Source organism: Caenorhabditis remanei, chromosome X, assembly GCF_010183535.1.
Source record: "Caenorhabditis remanei strain PX506 chromosome X, whole genome shotgun sequence".
NCBI classification, from domain to species: Eukaryota; Metazoa; Nematoda; class Chromadorea; order Rhabditida; family Rhabditidae; genus Caenorhabditis; species Caenorhabditis remanei.
The window spans coordinates 5,302,166-5,320,331 of record NC_071333.1 but is presented as its reverse complement, the minus strand read 5'-3'; the positions used below and the strand labels follow the sequence as shown (position 1 = coordinate 5,320,331).

At 35.4% G+C, this 18,166-nt stretch overlaps 6 protein-coding genes across 6 annotated transcripts; 1 reads left to right on the top strand and 5 right to left on the bottom strand.

Moving 5' to 3' along the window:
* Window positions 1–1,684: 1,684 nt before the first annotated feature.
* Window positions 1,685–3,353, bottom strand: GCK72_023011 (uncharacterized protein; the record flags this gene model as incomplete). Its single annotated transcript, XM_003118066.2, has 4 exons — window positions 1,685–1,816; window positions 1,862–2,227; window positions 2,794–2,952; window positions 3,279–3,353. 4 exons carry the CDS (start codon window positions 3,351–3,353, stop codon window positions 1,685–1,687), a joined length of 732 nt encoding a protein of 243 aa, XP_003118114.2.
* Window positions 3,354–5,506: 2,153 nt separating this feature from the next.
* GCK72_023010 (uncharacterized protein) lies at window positions 5,507–5,924 on the bottom strand (the record flags this gene model as incomplete). Its single annotated transcript, XM_003117738.2, has 3 exons — window positions 5,507–5,657; window positions 5,705–5,820; window positions 5,871–5,924. The coding sequence occupies 3 exons, from the start codon at window positions 5,922–5,924 to the stop codon at window positions 5,507–5,509; spliced, it is 321 nt and encodes a 106-aa protein (XP_003117786.2).
* Window positions 5,925–7,456: 1,532 nt separating this feature from the next.
* On the top strand, window positions 7,457–9,342 carry GCK72_023009 (uncharacterized protein; the record flags this gene model as incomplete). Its single annotated transcript, XM_053735179.1, has 7 exons — window positions 7,457–7,687; window positions 7,775–7,968; window positions 8,019–8,100; window positions 8,152–8,376; window positions 8,850–9,040; window positions 9,091–9,172; window positions 9,217–9,342. 7 exons carry the CDS (start codon window positions 7,457–7,459, stop codon window positions 9,340–9,342), a joined length of 1,131 nt encoding a protein of 376 aa, XP_053578745.1.
* A 1,858-nt stretch (window positions 9,343–11,200) lies between these two features.
* Window positions 11,201–11,886, bottom strand: GCK72_023008 (uncharacterized protein; the record flags this gene model as incomplete). The annotated part of the gene is made up of 2 exons (XM_003090504.2): window positions 11,201–11,470; window positions 11,731–11,886. 2 exons carry the CDS (start codon window positions 11,884–11,886, stop codon window positions 11,201–11,203), a joined length of 426 nt encoding a protein of 141 aa, XP_003090552.2.
* A 1,259-nt stretch (window positions 11,887–13,145) lies between these two features.
* On the bottom strand, window positions 13,146–13,570 carry GCK72_023007 (uncharacterized protein; the record flags this gene model as incomplete). The annotated part of the gene is made up of 2 exons (XM_003090503.2): window positions 13,146–13,274; window positions 13,328–13,570. The coding sequence occupies 2 exons, from the start codon at window positions 13,568–13,570 to the stop codon at window positions 13,146–13,148; spliced, it is 372 nt and encodes a 123-aa protein (XP_003090551.2).
* Window positions 13,571–15,963: 2,393 nt separating this feature from the next.
* Window positions 15,964–17,740, bottom strand: GCK72_023006 (uncharacterized protein; the record flags this gene model as incomplete). The annotated part of the gene is made up of 8 exons (XM_053735178.1): window positions 15,964–16,006; window positions 16,078–16,214; window positions 16,258–16,635; window positions 16,682–16,903; window positions 16,950–17,071; window positions 17,124–17,286; window positions 17,334–17,558; window positions 17,642–17,740. 8 exons carry the CDS (start codon window positions 17,738–17,740, stop codon window positions 15,964–15,966), a joined length of 1,389 nt encoding a protein of 462 aa, XP_053578744.1.
* Window positions 17,741–18,166: the final 426 nt, after the last annotated feature.

The following is an 18,166-nucleotide window of genomic DNA, read 5'->3' as shown; positions in this document are numbered from 1 at the left end:
ATGTTTTTTGGTTACCCGATGGGATTTTGTCACGGACGCCAACCGATCGATTTATCGTTTTATCAGCTCTTTTTCTCCACCGTTCTCGTGGATTTCCATGGGGAAAACACGATTTATACGGATTATATTACGAGACTGAGACTGCGACGGCTAATTTTATGTTTGTCACGGAGGCCATCCGATCTATTTATCGCGTTTCAGCTCAATTTCAACCATTTTTCGCAGAATTCCACGGGGAAAACACGAATCGAATGGAATTATTTACGAACTTGAGCTTGCGACGGCTAATTTGTCTTGCGAATATCCTTCGTGACTTCTCTGTACAGGTTTTCAGCTCCTTGACGATGATTTCTTCTTGTTTGACGGTATTGTAGTCGAGTTTGAAGAGATTTCAGCCGCGGATCGATATGTACGGAAGCAGAGGAAGAGAATAACGCGAATATACGAGAATTGACGAGAATTTTCGAAATTTTTTAGAATTTTTTATATTTTTTGATGGATCAATGTATTCTGATGCCACTATCGTTGCTCACTAGCCTTGATTTTTTCAGAAAGGGAAGCCGACTCGGTTCTTTTTACAGTTAGCGCCGCTCTCGTTTCGATTATTGCTCATAGACGTAAAATAGTCTAATTTGAGCGATTTCCGGCATGCTTCTGTGAAGTTCTACGAAAAAATCGATAAATCGGAGAGATCGACGGGTCACTGGCCAATCATTACAAGAATGAACGGTCGTTATGCACCATGTGGAGGCGGGGCTTTAATGCGGTCGGAGACAGCCCCGCTCCGGAAAAGTCTTCCCAATCAAAGTGTATAAATGACGGCTAAAGTGTGAGATAAGCGATGTAACGAACAGAACACAGTTTAAAGACAAGACCCATTTATTTACGAAAGATTTAGTTAGTATAATTTATATAAGTCCAACTGAAGGAGCGGCGGCACGGAAGTTGGACGTTTGGGCGCACTCAAACAGCGGATAGAGAAACTGGCCTAAAGGGCCTAAAAAGGGCGGTTATTTACTCTCCCAATGCGTCAGTAGCGCTTAAAATAGGCTAAAATAGTCCGGAAAAATGATAGGATCTATTTTGCCAAGACTTTCACACTCGTCACGCTACCGGACGACCGGAGGAGGCGCGGCGGCCGCTACGCGACCGCTCGCGGCTGAGTGGAGCGCGTTTACTGACACAACGGGTTTAGAGCGGTAATTCAAATTATAATTAATTGAATATTCCTGATAACAGGTGATTGAAAAGAGATAAATAAAGTGAATTAGTGAACAGATTGGAACAATATTGAAATAAGAGATTAGTAAGGCGATGATGAGCCTAGTTTTGCGGGGAAAACCATGTGGGCTCATCATTAAGCCTTTCAGTTGTCGACAATTTTGTCTTTGGGAAAATAGTTGACAACAAATACCATCTTATAAAAAGGAGAAAATACGATACAACCAGGATATCATGTAAAACAAAAAAACCAGAATCGGGTTAAAAAAAATAGATTTTTTAAATGGAAAGGACCCATTAAAAGTTTCTCTGTACATCCCTTTTCTCGTTAATTGTAGAAAATGTTTTAAAAAATGATTACGCTTTAATTATGTATAATTAAAGATGTATACGTTTGTAATTCAATTTTTATGTAAAACCTGTTTGGGTATATTATCGGACATGGAAGGATAGAAATAGTTTGTTATTCTGAAAAAGAGCTATTGTCTCCGTAATAACCTGTTTCTGGTGGGGTACTTCCTTCTGATAGAGAAATCATTGATGCTAGGTCGGATGAAGCTGAGTTGACAACATTTGTTTTTTTGTCTCCGAAAACCTGAAAATTTAGAATTCAATGAAAAACATAAAGTTTGTTAGACACCTTGAATCCAAGAAGAACCAACATGACCATGAAAGTGCAGTACATGAACCACAAATTAATGAAGGTTGGGAAAAAGTAGATAGAGCAGTAGCACAAGATGATGAAGATGTGATAAGACAAATGAATTAAACAAATGTTGTTTTCCTTTTCTATCCAGAATTCTTGAAATGCTTCAAGTATGAGCGGCATTGAAATATAGTAGAATGCTCCGGCAGCCATTACAATTTGAGTCAAAATCAGCATGATGGGTCCAATTGCGTTTTTATATACGGATATGACTGATCCGACAACAGTAGTGAAAAAAATAATTCCTAGAACTTGTACTCTTTCTGGAGTTGGCTCAATTTCTTGATCCATGTCGAGACTCTGAAGAACTTTTAAAGTTGAGGACGTTTTTGATGATATTGATCTTGTAATTGTCAATTAGTTTCATTCGTAAAGTTCTCATGTTATACTTTTGTGAAAAATATCACCTAACAAGCTAACTTATTCAAATTTAACTAGCTAACACATTCAAAAATTTTTGGTAGAAATGAAATTTAGTAAAACGTATCAGAGTCTTGAATGTATCACTGCTCCAATTTATATCTAATCTTATTATTGCGAATAAATGTTTCATAAATCTTATCAAAATTTTGAAACAGGGTAAAATAAGAATTTTGTTACCTTGAACTGAAATGCATTTACTTGGTGTTAAAACCGTCTTTTTTTAAAACTTTTGTGATAGGAGCCGGTTTAGAAAAAAAAATAGTCAGCTACAAAAAAAAGAAGGCGGTTCGTTTGATGTTTATCACAAGTTGTAGCGTAACCAAGTTATCAAATCAACACACTCTCCGAGTTAGTAGTTTTCAAATTTAGTTTCTCGAGATTCTGTTAATCTTTTCTGGTTTCTTTTATGTTGATCTTACCCAAAACATTATTAAACCACTCACCGCTAATTCTCCTCGCCAAGCGCTCACAGCATACCGAAGCATCATTTGGAACACAGTGAGATCAAGAACAATCTGAAGAAGTACATAGCCCACTACGTTGATCACTTTGGCTTCATATCCTTTGGTGCTTGCATTGAACGTATCTTTGGCAGAGGTCCACTGAAAATGGAAAATTGTTACAAGTAATGATATACCTTATCTTCATATAAAACTCACAAGTGAATTTGCTTTTTTTATTTGGTTGTTTCTTACTACGTTTGTTCCAAGAAGAGGGATTTCAACTTCCATAAAGAAAGGAAAAAACGGGTTAGACCACAAAAGCTTTTAAAGAAACTAAAAAACACTAAAAGGAAATAATTCGCAAGCGCTCATAAAGTTTCGAATATAAAAAACGAGATAAAATCATAATTGAGTAGTTTTATTCGTGCGGTACGCTCATAAATCTACATAACTTCGAAATTGGGGAAAACTTTGCGTGGACTCACCAAACTGGACGATTCACTTTTTGGAAAAGATCTGATTTCTTGAGAAGAGTTGCTGGTTGAAGAATTGGTGTCCATTTGGATAACTGATCTACCTGAAAGCCTTTATTGACTATGATATATGTGAAAACATACGCAGGAATAGTTCAAAGCAGTTTAGACTAAAATATGCAAGTTTATAGAAGACAAGAAGCCTAGTAGTATCCCATCTCCGTAGAAACGTCAAAAGTCTAATTCAGATATGATGTATCCACAGCAAAAGGCGACATTCACTTCTACTACTAATTAGTTACACAGTAGATTGCTTGTAATAAAAAAAATGCAGGAAAACTGCAAAACTTTAAATTTCATGAAAATTACAAAAGTTTCTCGACACCAACAATAACCCTCATAGCTACAGTAACCTGCCATTTTCTAAAATGTTGTGAAACAATCAAACAATGTTGTGAGACAATCAAGCACAATAATTTCAGGAAAATCATAGATTTTTACAGTAAACTTTAATTACCTACAGTATCCGAGAGATCCACAATACAAAATCTATGAACACCAGAACTTTCATGAGAAAAAAATATTAATTTGCCTGATTGAAGTCACTGTACGTTGTTACATTAAGGAAGATTTAGATTTGATACTATGATCTTTTTCTCCTTTTAAGTGGAAAACGTCTCTTTCTCGGTATTTTTTCAACACCTCGATTTTGGGAAATTCCATCAATCTATCCATCTAGTTGACACTTTTATTGCCACGTCACTCGTCTTTATCCACCTCACAGAAATCGGAAGAAAAGAAAACAAAAATAAACGAAAATTCGTGGAAGACGAGAATGGCTCCTTCTGCGAAATGAAAGTGTCACTTTGGGAAGACTAACTGAGGAGCCGAAAATAAATGGAGGGCACCTCACTATGAGCAGAAGGATGGGTGCCCTCTTTTCACCCCCGAAAATGAATCGTTGTGAGGGACAACCGTTTTATTGTCATTTTTCTTATTGAAAAATTAGAAAAAGGGGCGATGGCGAGATGCGGGGTAGAGGGGATGAAAAGAAATAGATGAGGTTCCTTCTGTTGGTCATAGGAGAAGAGAAGATATTAGAATATTTATTTTCAAAGTGGGAAAAGATCATTAAAATATCAGACGTTAAAAAAAAACAAAAAACCAGCTTTGTTTCAAAATAAAGAGTTTTAGGATGGAATTAAAACAAATAAAAACTTTTTAAAACGTCTAAATAACTACTGAAAAATGAGAAAACAAACCGTTTTCGTTTCCCTGAAAACTGTCACTATTCTTACTAAAAAAGAAGTTTAAGTAAAAAAGAAACTAACAATTGTGTCTACTTCTTGTCAAAACATAAGCAGAAACTCACTATTTTGAACCTGATCTCTTGGTAATCACAATAAGCTGCCGCTAATGAGTAAGAAGTGCAAGTTGGCAAAATAAATCGTGACTAATTGTATTTTTAGTTGTGGTTGCATGAGGATATATTTGTGACTAACAACAATGAAAAGGGTTCAAATGATCAGACATCGTATCCCGAAGAAGAGGTTTGAGCTGCCGTAATTCTCATGTTTTGTAAAGTAAGATACGGAAAACATGATTTTAATCAGTACTTTTCAAATAAGCAGATAAGATTTTCTGATTAAATTATAATAACATTAGAATAAACAAATGAAACATATTAATTTTTAATAGATAGAAGGCATCCTAAGGATCCATTTCTTAAATTTCTTCCAACATGTTTGCTTTGTCGACAGCTCACCTTTTTCAAAAATTGATGTATACTGCAACATTGCAGTTAAAGGAAAACTAAAATTGTATGTGATCCCGGCATCATTCTACAATTGATGAATACCTTTTTAGTTGATGAAATTTCATTCTGAAGTTTTAGAACAGTCACTTTCTGTAGGTAACTATTGCATTTGCAATTAAAGTTTAAACTAATTTGAAGTCAATGAAGTGCAGTTGTGGAAATAATTCTGACAACTTCGACCGTTTGCAGTTGAAAATGTCCATCTCTGTGAGAGTGTCATGGTTGCTCCATTTTCTTAGTTAACAACGTTTTTGTACGGGCACTCCTTACATTTAGAAAGTGGCGCATCGACAAAAAAATTTCTCTCTTACATTTAGATTGACCAATTTCGTCTTAATTTTATTATAGCCATATACATAAGTCTTTGAGAATTGAAAAAAGTTTATATAAGAAACTGAGAAATTTTTTATGTCAGTTTTTTTAGTCAGCCAGCTTGGGTAAGATTGGAGCGAATTGGCTCGGTGGCCGAACCATCATCAGACTGCGTGAGTTTTCTGTATTCTCCAATGGCGACTTCCTTTATTATTTCAAAAACAAGTTTGAGTTTGAATGATACGACGGTGCAGACGATAAAACTGAAAAAAGTATTTTTCTCAATTAAATTCGATATTATTTCACATACAAGATAATGATGAACCCAATTTTCGCGATGAGACTGAATCCTTCTTCGTCATTGTTGGGAAGATGATCAATTTCATATTGGTTTTGTAGTTCTCCATTTTCTGGTGGCTCTCGGTTCTTAAAATGAAATAGTATTATAAACCTCTTATTTTAGAAATGTTCATTACCTGAGCACCCATATCAGCCATTTCAATGTTCATGTCATTTCTCGAACTTGTCATACTCGTTGAAAATATAAACTTCTGTAAAATGTTTCAATTTGTAAGCAAAAATATGCAAAGATTTAAAAAAAAGGAAGTAGCATAGGAAGTGTAAAAAAGAAACGTGAATCTTTTGAATCTCTGCGTCTAATGGAGAGAAGAGTCACGAGAGCTATCACCCGAGTCTTATGGATGTCTACTTCAACGGTAACTATGGAGATTTCGACATGTGTAAGCGGATGACGCATTCACTGAACCATGAAAATGACATTTCATTCAAAAACAAAACATCCGGAAATCATTCAATATATTTGCAAACTAGCGGGAAATTGATATTGTGATAAAATAAAATAAAATAAAGGATTTATTTCTTGAAATGTCTAAATAATGCCTACTATTTGACTAGACAGTGACTAAAATCTGTCTGTTTGGTAATTTCTTCCATTCTAATTTCTGCTGACTATTTGAATCAAACAATGGACTTTTAGACAAATTATTTTCAACAAATTAGTTTCTGATTAATTCTCTGACCGTATGGGGCGGATTCAGTTACAGACAAATTGATTTATAACAAATTTTATCAACAATTAACTGTATTCAAGTTTTAAAATTTCCTAAAGGGCAAAAATACTGGTAGTGCAATAAAAGACGGATACGGATGTCCTTGATTTACAACGACAGGCATGTACAAACAAGAAAAATACCGCTAAGGACACCTGTTTGCGAAAAATTGGTTTGAATTTGCAATACGAACACTTTTTTTACGATAGTGTTCCAGTAAATAATCAAAAATCCACCGCTCAACAAAAAAAGAAAAATTCAGACACAAAAACCAAAAACATGTTTTTTAAGTAAAAATATCTATAATGGACAAATTTTTTAACATGAACTCTAATTTTTTGTTAATTTTCAAACATGATAGCATTCTTTTTGAAATTGCAAAATTTGCATGAAAGCTATTTTTAACAGACCATATAAAAGTTTTGATGGAAACTACTTTTTAAGTAGGTAGCCGCCCGTCGTGCTTCAAAAAAGATACTAATCAGGAACGATGCTTTAACTGTTCCAGTTTTAATCACGATAAAAATTCAGTTATTCTGCATATAAGTATTGTTTAGACGCGAAACAACTTTTGCAAGTCCTTAGACAGTGAAGATGTCTTATTCAATAGCATTTCTCCAACTTTTTTACTGTCAAAATAAAATAATTATTTTTAGATTTAGGTGTGTTCATTTTATTTTTGTTGTTTTTTCTTGGAATATGGATAACAACATCTTTTAATAGTCTCACGTTTCTTACACCTTTTCTCCCATTTTATCTCAAACGACACTCCGCTCGCTAAACAGTACGCTCTTCTCCCGACCGTAGCTCTCCTTTCGCGTTGTCTTACATTTTTCTTATTCTCTTCTTTTATTTCCCACATTTCAAATTGTGCCGATTTTATAGTTTTTTGTTTTATTTTTTTATCATAAATTTTCACATTTCCAGCCGCCGCGGTAAGTAACTGTCAGAAAAAGTGCCCACAACTTTAAAAAAACGACGACAGTCACAAAATGAGCAAGCGAGCAGCAGAGAAACTGAGAAACAAACCAAAGAAATACAAGGAATCAACAGAAGAATTACCGGGACAATCAACAAGTGACGAGCAACAACGAAATCTATTGACAACGCAACCCGAGACTCCAGTTGCACTATCAAATCCAATTTCGGACGAAGACGCTTTTAGAATGACTGTACGTGAATCTTCTGTCGTTCTTGGTCAAATAACTCAAGATAACATTGTGGTCAGTTTTTTCTCAAAGTTAAGACAACCTACCAGATGAGCTGTGTTCAATTTTAGGAAATAAAACATTTCAAATTCTGTTTTTCAGATTTTCAAGACTCTAATTGATACAATTTTCCCGGAATATTATACCACAGAGAACTATGAGGATCATGATTCAATGGGAGAGTTTGTGAGAATTGCTTACTGTGATGGAAAACCAGCTGGTGTTATCGTTTGTGATACCGACAAGAGTGACATGCTGTATATTTCAATGATTGGAACATTGATGCAATACCGGAAGTAAGTGTTTTGTATTATTTGCTACTCAATTTGAATGAACCAATCTCCAGATGCGGCATCGGTTCGATTCTCTTGGAGCACGCAGTTCAACTTGCTGAAAAGTTGAAAAAGCCTATGTCGCTGCACGTTCGTGTAAGTTGCGAATAATTTCATTAAAACTGAAAACGGAAGTCAATATTGCAGGTAGACAATGTGAACGCCAAATGTTTCTACGAAAAGAACGGTTTCATCGTGAAAGATTTTGTGGAAGAATACTATAAACAAGCGCCAAAAGGAGCCTTTTTTCTTGTGAATAGTAACCATGCAGAAGGAGAAACATCGAATATTGTTCCAGACGGGGAACAACCTGGAACAAGTGCGCGAAGCAACTCTGTCATTCTTTGTGAAGTCACAAAAGAAACTGTTTCGGTTGGTACACGGAAAACGTACTAATACAGTGCTCCACATAGATAATAATACGCCGCCCTTCAAAATTTCGAAAATCTGAAAAATGTGAGAAGATGACAATTCATCCGTCACCGTTTTGAAAACTTTCTATAAGTGACATTTATCAGTATCATTGCAAAAGCAAATTTGATATGGCGAATTTTGAAAAATTCCAGTTTTCAATATTGTCGTTCTTTTCTCAATTTACATTGAAACGCCTCTCTTCATATTTTGCATTATGTATTTTTTCATGTTTCTTTGAATTGCTAATATTAATATTTAGTTTTTTGCTACTTTATTGGTTTTCACAGTGACCGGTCTTGTAAAATTGCCGGCCGATAATGAAAAATGCCAGATGGACACTAAAATTGCGTTGAAATCATCAATCTCTTTTTTTCGTAATTCTGGAGGGTGGCGTATATATGGATCACTGTTATATTTCTCAATTATCTCAGAACCTCAAAATGCTTATGGAAACCGTGTTTCCAAACATGTATCCAGACGTTAAGTTTGACAATGCACACAAACTGGGAAAGTTTATCCGAATTGCCTATATCAATGAACACCCAATTGGTCTTATTATCTGCAGAATGGAAAAGGAAATGTTGTACATAGCGTTGATTGGAGTTCTAGTCGAATACAGAAGGTGAGATTTGTAAAATAACATTGAACATCAGTGAGAGTTTCTATTTTCAGACAAGGAGTCGGCTCAGCACTCATTCGATACGCGATCTCGTTCGGTGAAACCATTAAGAAACACATTCATTTGCATGTGCAAGTAAGTTTTTGTTTTTCCTTAATTTATGAATTATCTTTTTTCAGGTCGGCAATACCACTGCTCAGCAGTTCTACAAACAACACGGTTTTATTGAAACTGAGAGAGACGACACCTACTACGACGATCCACCAAGAGCGGCATTCGTTTATACAAAAACGTTTAGTGAATAAGTAATTGATGAAGAAGTCTATTTGTGGAAAATACACTAAGTGTTATTTTGTTCTACTTTAATTCTTGTACTTTGACCTTATTTGATTTTGCTGTTGTTGTGCTATGAGCCAACATTCTCATGAATACTTTAGGTTACTATCATTTTCTAAATTTTGAGTTTTTACGCAGTTTTCAGTTCATTACCACAAAATCTTTGTTCTAGTTCGTTCGTTTTTTAAACCTTTTCCTGTGATTTTATCATGTCATACATTTTTATCTTCTGTGAATACAAATTTTACAATTTTGCATACAAACCGGCAGGGATTAATGAGGCAAACGGGGGTCCTTGTAAAATTAGCCCACAGTAAAAAGTGGGATTGGGACAGAATGTTAATGACACAATTGAAAAAAAAATTGAACACCAAGGGATCAAAATTACTATTTGACGATTTGGTGTAAAGATCATTCAATCATTCAATTAACCCATTCTTTGATCTAGGAACCATTTTTTTCCGGTACAGCCACTTTTTCAAAAGACACAATCAATCTTATCGTGTGATGCTGCCAATATTTCCTATCTTATTAGCACAACTATCCATGTTTAAACGAGAATCGCAGTATTCAAAACTTGTTTTTCTCAAAGTTTGCTTTTTTGAAGAATGTGAATTGCTCAAATTACTGATATTTTAAGGAGAAATGAAGTAATTATTGCTTGACGCAGAACTAGAAAGAGTTCACTTTTCTCCAGTGAATTTCTGGTGGAATTTTTTCTAAAGCTGGTAAGAACAGAGGTTAAGAAATCTGAAAAAAATTGATAGGAATTGAAAGTTCTAGGAATTGCATTTAATTTCTCATTAAGATCTTAGCATTTTGATACCAATGGCGACTAGAATCAAAAAACATTCCAAAATATGCATTTGGTTTGCGACCGAAAAAGTCATCGTTTTCACGAGCGGACTGTCTTAACACAGACTTGAAACATTATGTGTTAGTCGCTAAAGAGGTCACAAAAATGCAAAAAGTATAGGGTGAAAAACAATCTCACCGCTTAGAGACCTAGGATCAAAGTCACTCGTTCAAAAAAGAAAGAAACTTATGCATCAGCCTAATACTTTTATAACAGCAAAAATGCTGAATGATGCGAATATAACCAAAAAACTTTCCAAAACAGGAATTTGATTGGAGACATAAAAAACCATCGTTACCACGAGCGGACTGTCTATGCATTAACTTGAAATACTGTTTGTTAGCCACTGAGAAGGTCATTAGAATGCAAAAAAGTTTGGGTCGATAAGCAATCACAGGACCTAGAAACCGTGAGTCAAAGTTCAACTTCAAAAAAAGAAAGAAACTTTTGACTCAACCTAATATAATGAGCGTTAAACCTTCCTATAGAAAAAGGGTAAAAGAAGCGGGCCGCAGGTTGCTTTCCTCTTCCCGCCCTTTATTTCCTGCTACATTGCATAGCGATAATAGTGTACTCTTTTTTAACCGGTTTTGAACCTTATTTAAAAAAATACCTGTGTTTGAAAGAATCTTGTTAAAAAAGTGAGAAAACAAGTAGTCATGCAATCTGTGCCAAGTTTTTCCATGGAAATTGCAAATGTCAACTATATTAAATACAACATTTTTTCCAGACTTTGTCAGCAGATTCAACACCGATTGTAGAATATCTGATATCTTAGTTTTGACAAAAACTCAGAACCTAACACATGGTGTCTCAAGCATGTTTACATGATTTAATTTTCTTGAAGCGGTTAACGATTGAAATTTTTATTGAAATAACAACACATTGCCCATTGCACATTGCAGTTGAGAGAAATCGTTAATTTAGTAGGAATATTGAGATAATGTCTAGGGAAATGTAAGAACTTCTTGTTATTCATCTGCCTTCTCTTCAGTGCTAACCTTTTGGAGAACCACTGCGTCGGTGGTATTCTGTCGACTCACAGATTTCAAGATCGATTCGATGAGAGCGAATGCGAAGAAAGTCAGCAAAACGATTAGGAACAGCAGAGCTCCAGTTACCACGTTGTTTTCGTCTATTAGTTCAACGTCTGAGGTTTGAATCGGGGATGTTTTGAGGGAGATTGTATTGTTGCTACCGAGGAAGTTGGCATTGCGGCTGATGGCATGTGCAAAGTAAGGCTGAAAATATATTGGATAAGAATGAGTGAAAACATTTTTATGATGATTAGAGTTAATGCTTCCGAGCTAAATTCTTATATACTTTTATCAATCAGAAAATAAGAGATATTCTGAATAATTATGAAAAATCTATGTTTTAGGTTCACCTTTTCAAAATTACAGTGATCTTTCGCAATTGTTGTAAACTTCTAGAATTACAATAAAAATTGTTCTAAAACTATATAAAACATTTTCAAGAATAGGTAGATATAAACACTCACATCGGTTCCAATTGAAGGGTTGGGCGTTGGCGATTTGTCCATCAGAACAAATTCCAATTTTTCATATTGTCCCGATTTCATAAACTGAAGTGGTTTTCCAGGAGCAATCGAGAAGAATGTACTGGTGATAACAAGAAAAAGAATGAGCTTGTTCATTCTGAAAATGGGAAAAATGTTTGGTACAAAAAACCAAAACATTCAATAGTTTCAAAAAAGTATTATTCGTAAAAAAGTATCGGAAAAAAGAAAATGGAATAGGGAAGCACTGACCCCAAACCGACAGAAATAAAGGAAAAGACGTGAAGAGGCAACGCAAAAAGGAGCAAATGAACAAACAAAACCATGTGCATGTCGAGGGCACTGAATCGCGGTATCATTTGATAAAAACCAAAAAAAAATGAAAGAAATACGCCAACAGTCCCTCTCTGTTTTCCCACCTTTGATGACCCCGACAAAGGCGCGATAAAGGGCGCAAATTATTATATGAGAGAAAATGATGATCAATAGTGACTCCAAAGGAAATCACGTTTTTTGGGAGCGACCAGATAGGTATATGAATGATGGCAGACAAGAATGAAGGAAATTTTCAAAACATTATATTTATGCTGACATTGTTCCAACGGCGTGCTTCCCAATTCAAATAAAAACAAAAAAAGAGAAACAAGTTTTGGAAGGTGGAAAAAGGATTGAGAAAACAATGATATCAGCCTTAAACTAATTATGCGATTATTTACAGGTCGAGATCCTTTATTTTTCAGAAACATGAAGAGCTCCCTCCTGATTTTCACTAGGGTTCCGTCTCTGACCCGATTTTTTCCAGATCTTCAAAATGATCTTCTGCTTGTACTTCTACCATTTCATTCATCTTCAAGCCTTTGCTGACGATATTAAGCTCTTACAATCCTATTGCGCTTCAAATGGGTATCAACTACGTAGAATATCGGACTGATAATAACTTTCTACCACTATATTTTTTACTCAGACCTCCAGGGGAATCAACCAAGTAAAAGGGCAAACGATGCGAATCCGTTTGTCTAGTGTGTAGCATGGCCTGTTGACCTTTTCTCTTTACTTCAGTTAAATGAGTTGATATATTTTTCTCGGTGATAGTAGAGACAAGTTTTCCTGAATTAAAGGCTTTAAAACCAAAGATGAAAGTGTCTCTGATCCTCCCCCCCAAAAATCTGCTTTCCCAGTTTTTTAGTTCATAATCTGTGCAAACCGAAAAGATGAAAACTTAGCGAAATCTGTGGTTTTGCTTGGAAAGAATAAAAAATCAATGGTATATTTAACAAAAATTCATTTAAGAATTTAAACGGTTAGAGGTGAGAAATTATACAGAGGTAAAACAAAATGAGGGAAATTTGATTCTTTTGGAGAGACATGCAGCATGAATGTAGCAGGCAGTTTTTCGATTACATGGAGGACCGGACATAGATTGGTTTCAATGTAGAACCTCTGGAGACAAACTCCTTCACACTGTACGGGTGATTGCAAAGCGGAGTGAAGCAGAAACACTCGTAAAATTGATCGTTGTCCACAGTCTGTAAGTGGTCATTTAGAAAGTTGTCTCGGTTTAATTAAAATATTAAATTACCTTGATTTGACAGTCTTGTCCGGAAGTGAGATTGTAGGTTGGACTGATTTTCTTTACATCATGGATCAATCCTCCAAAATAAAATCCTCCGCTCGGAACGTGGATGTATGCCATGCAAACGTTTTGATTATCAATGACATCATAGTCATTGACACACATGGTCGAGAAATGGCATGTGAGTGTCCAGGACGGAATAGACAATGCAAAACAGACAAAAAGCTTGACCAGTTGGTGGGAAGCCATGATGATCGGGTAGCAAAAATGAAGGTTTGCGTATAAATCAGTAGTTTTTATACTGAACTCCGCCCCTAATTCACTCATTGCTTTCTGACTTTCTCAGAGGCTCCTCTCATTGGTTTCAAAAGAGAGTCAATACTGAGGTTCAAGTCTATAGTTAAAAATTGGAGGGTATTGTGTCCTGAGAACAAAACTGAGAGAAATTATAAACTTCAGAATAGGTTTTAGCAAAACAATACAAGATACTAGAGTAGAATCTGAAGATATCAAAACCCTTAAGAAAATAAATCCGTAAAAACCGTGAACATACCTGATTAGGATGAATATCTGAACCTGAAACTACCGTATTATATCCGTTGTAGCAACATGTAGTTTTACCTCATTGCAGACTTGTGCCGTGCTGAAGTCTGTCAGCGTACCGGGGAATCCGGATGTCCAGTGTTTCAATTCCCCTAGTCTCTCTGTGTTTCTGCAAGTCCGGATGTTCAGATCTAAATCCCCCGCAGTTACCTACACTGTACCTATAAATCTAAATTTATCCTGAGTCATTTGTATGAAATTGTTTTTGTTATTTGCCATTTCACAAAACCGTGGACTTTACCAGTTTGTATTACTTCTGACCTTTATCTTTTTATTCGAATATTTTCCGACCAAATCAAATACAATCCGTTCTATTTTTCACATTCATAAACAAATGGCAATAATCGTTTGTCACGCGGAAAAATAAAACAAAAAAAAATCAAATAGATACGATTTTGAGTGATCAAGTCAGCAAAAAAATTGATGAAAAATAAATATTGATGATGTTTGCAAGTTTTTTGTCAAAAAAGATGAGGTCGAATGCTATTGGAAAATTAAAAGCTAATGATTGAACTTTTGAAAAAAGAAATGATTGAACTTTTGAAAATTTCATCACAAAAGAAATCTTAAAATTATGATTATTCAGACATTAGCAAAATTTTAAAATATCACACACATCAAGGTCTTTTTAATTCTTATTTGTTACTGTTGGTCAACGTTTACTGGTCTATAGTAGACTTGCAACGGGCCAGGGGCGGGCCGTGCCGAGCTGAAAATTTTCACCGGCCTGGCCCGGCCCGGCACGGTCGGCCCGGGTCACAGTACAAAAAGGGCCGATATTTTGCAAGTCTAGTCCATAGAGCGTAGAATCATTGAGAAATGTACTGAAAATGTGTCAAATATTTTGATTTTTTTCAAATTCCTGAATAACTCGTTATCCTGAAACTAGGCTCGAGTTTACAACTGTTTTTTTGACGCGATGAAAATTATTCTTATTGGAACTGAAAAATAACAAAAAAATTGTATTATAATTGCCCAAAAGACATCAAAACTCAAAGAATAAAAGTCAGAAGAAATACAAACTGTTCTGTGTCACATTTCTTGGAATAACAGAAAACGAAAACAAAGTTAATAGAATAACAACAATTTAAATGATTAAAATACTAAATACAAAGTAGTTTCTGTCATTGAAAAAAGTGTTTATGAGAATTCCCTAGTCGCGAGGAGCATAGGCATCTCAAACAACTCGAATTAGGTTCGATATGATAGAGCCAATGAGCATAGCAACAAAATTAATAATTTGAGACAGATTACAGGTCCCTGACCTTTCAATACCTCAACTATTGTGAAAAAAAAGTAGACTTCTTTCACATTTCTTGGAATAACAGAAAACGAATAACAACAATGGTTAAATACTACATTCAGTGTAGTTTATGTCATTGAAAAATGTGTTTATGAGTATTCCCAAATCGGGAGGAGCATAGGCATTTCAAACAGCGCGAAATATGTTTTAAAAAATTAACTTATCTGAATAAACAGGTTGTGAACTTTTCCATAATAAATCATCATTTTCCCTCCGTCTTTGCTTATATAAGTATTGTAATTTTTTTGTTACTGGAGCTTTCCGCAATTGTCTTTGAATGTGGTAATAAAAATGTAAAAAAGCGCTACACACTCACACTCACAAGATGAAATCCGCTCACTACTCATTCATGAGAATCTCCTAAACTTCAACTCGGCACTTGTCAAATCAACCAATTGGTTCAAGTGGAAAATGCCAGCGTGAACACCTTACACGCACTTTTGCCATTTTAGCTTCAAGTGGAGTCTGACATTTTTTGCTTTTTCCCGGAATCAGAGCATATTTTAATACAGTTGGTAAGGTGAGAAAGTAAGAAAAATATGCTGAATGTGTATTTCACTTGAATGAACCGGAAGGATAATATAATACACATGAATATGAATAATGTAGAATTGATAAGAGCAAAACATATAATGAAAGGAATTCGTATAAAACAGATCAATTAGCGTGAAACAATGGTAAAAACAGTTTGATAGTGACGAAAGTTCCAAAAACGTAGACTTCGTCCAGGAATAGTTTATTTGCGTTTATTTGTTTCACGGGTCTTCACATTTTCAGATCTGAAAAAATAGAAAATTCGTTCAGCATGACTAATTTTGAAACACTGTGTTCATCTATGTTCATTACTAACCCAGTAGGCTTTGGTCCCTCTTCTTGCTGTGTTACTTGTGTGTCAGCATTCAAGAGACGCTTTCTTTGAAAAGGTGCTTTAACGACTTGTTCTTCATCGAAAATAATTATTTCTGAATGGAAACGGATAGCCTCATTCTGAAACAGGTATTTATATATTTTTCACAATACTTAAACTTACTGTGACTTCTTTCATTAACTGACGCTTTCCCTGTGGAATGGCTAGCATGAGGGCAGTCATGATAGTTTTTGCAATATCAAGAATATACATCTCCAAATATTCGTCATTTTGTACGCAGCCGTGGATCCAACCCAGCATGAGCAGAGCTCTGAGGTACCAAACGGGGTAAGGGGCCAATTTGTCTTCAAAGGCTTCGTATAGTGGCAATCCATATCGGTCGCAGAGAAGAACATAGTCGCTGTGGTCAACCAAAGTGACTGGAGATTCGTTGTAAAACATGACATTGTCTGTTGACCCGTAGTTTCTGTAGATTTCCGCATGCTTTATTTTGGAATTGACAATAAGCTTCACAATCGGTTCATACAAAACATAGAGGTCCTGAAAGACAAAATATGTAAACAAGCTATTTTTTGTGAATTCTTACTTTTTGATAATCGGCTAGCGAATGAACTGTTTGAAGAATGTCAAGTCTGACAGCAAAGTCGACGCCATGCCAGTCCACACCGCAGACCAAAGTCTGAAACAAGTATAACGCTGCTTGATCCTTGCTGCAGATCACATCCCCGTTAACACTAAGCATTTTGAAGTGGACACCAGTGTTTACAAACGATACGCATCCCATCAACCAGTTTGGGTCATCGACTAGCTGTAATTAACCTATTGTTTATTCGAAAAGACAGAAGAAAATCTACCGTAATCAATGACTTGTCTATATCGTACACCTCAAGCAATTTCTCAAATTGTTCCAGTGAAATAGTGGCGTAAAAGCCTTGGTCAGCTAATTTTAATTTTTTCTGGATATTATCACAATGTTCTGAAAATCCCCAATAAGATATTATTATTATAAATCAGATTCCAAAACTAACCATGTGGCTTATTGAATGTATCACCCTGTTGTTCTCTCAAAAGGGGGATAACCTCTGCGACTTCATCAATGAACACTCGTACATCCGTTCCACCAAAATCACCCATCGGGAGAGCTGGAATTGTGCGTACGTATATTTTCTTCTTTTGATCATTCCCGGGAATCTGGAAAAAATAGTTTTTTGAACTCATCACTTCTAAAAACTTCCTACCGTGGCGACGAACTTAATGAAACTTTCAAGAGTAGCAAAGTTCTGAACGAATTCTTCTGTCCACTCGAATCCCGGTGTGTCTTCTGTCAGGTATTTGATTGCCAACCAGTCGTCGTCGTCAATGAGGTAGTGATTGATTGGGTGTTTTTTCAGAAGGTCGGCAGGCACTACGAACGCACTCGGAAACAGCAGAGTGGTTTTGTTACACGTAGCGATCCAACTAGTCTGTAAATTTAATCTTGATATAGAAATGCACGTGTTGGCTACATATAGATGGTCATGAGAGATGAAGTATAAATGTTACTTACCAATGAGTTTGGAGTACTCAAACCTTTATCCATAAGCATATAGGGCGCTTTGAAGACATTCCATTTAGTATGGTCGTGTCTGCGCACTTGTTCCGACATGGCCACCTAAAAACACAAGTTTTATGTGAGACTTGAACAAATGTTTAAAAAAAACAAACTATGAGCGTCTTTATTTTTGACAAAATTGGTGTATTCTTTTAATTAGTCTAAAAAACGGCGGAAACTGACGAAAATGAAAAAAAAAACATTGAATTAGTATAACGACAACAATAAAGAGTGAATCGAGAGAAAACACTCATTGTCGGTCAAAAAAAAGAGTACTGAGCAAAACATTAGCGTTAGTGCGGGAGAGCGCACTTGCATACCAGAGACAGTATGTGGCATACAAACGGTAAAGAAGTAAACGCAAGAATTTTCTAATTCAAAAACAAAAAAGGTATAGTATAGTTTCGAAAGAAATTTAAATTAAAAATAAGATTATCAATCTTTCAATTTTTTCAATTTGCATTTTCACATATTTGAAAC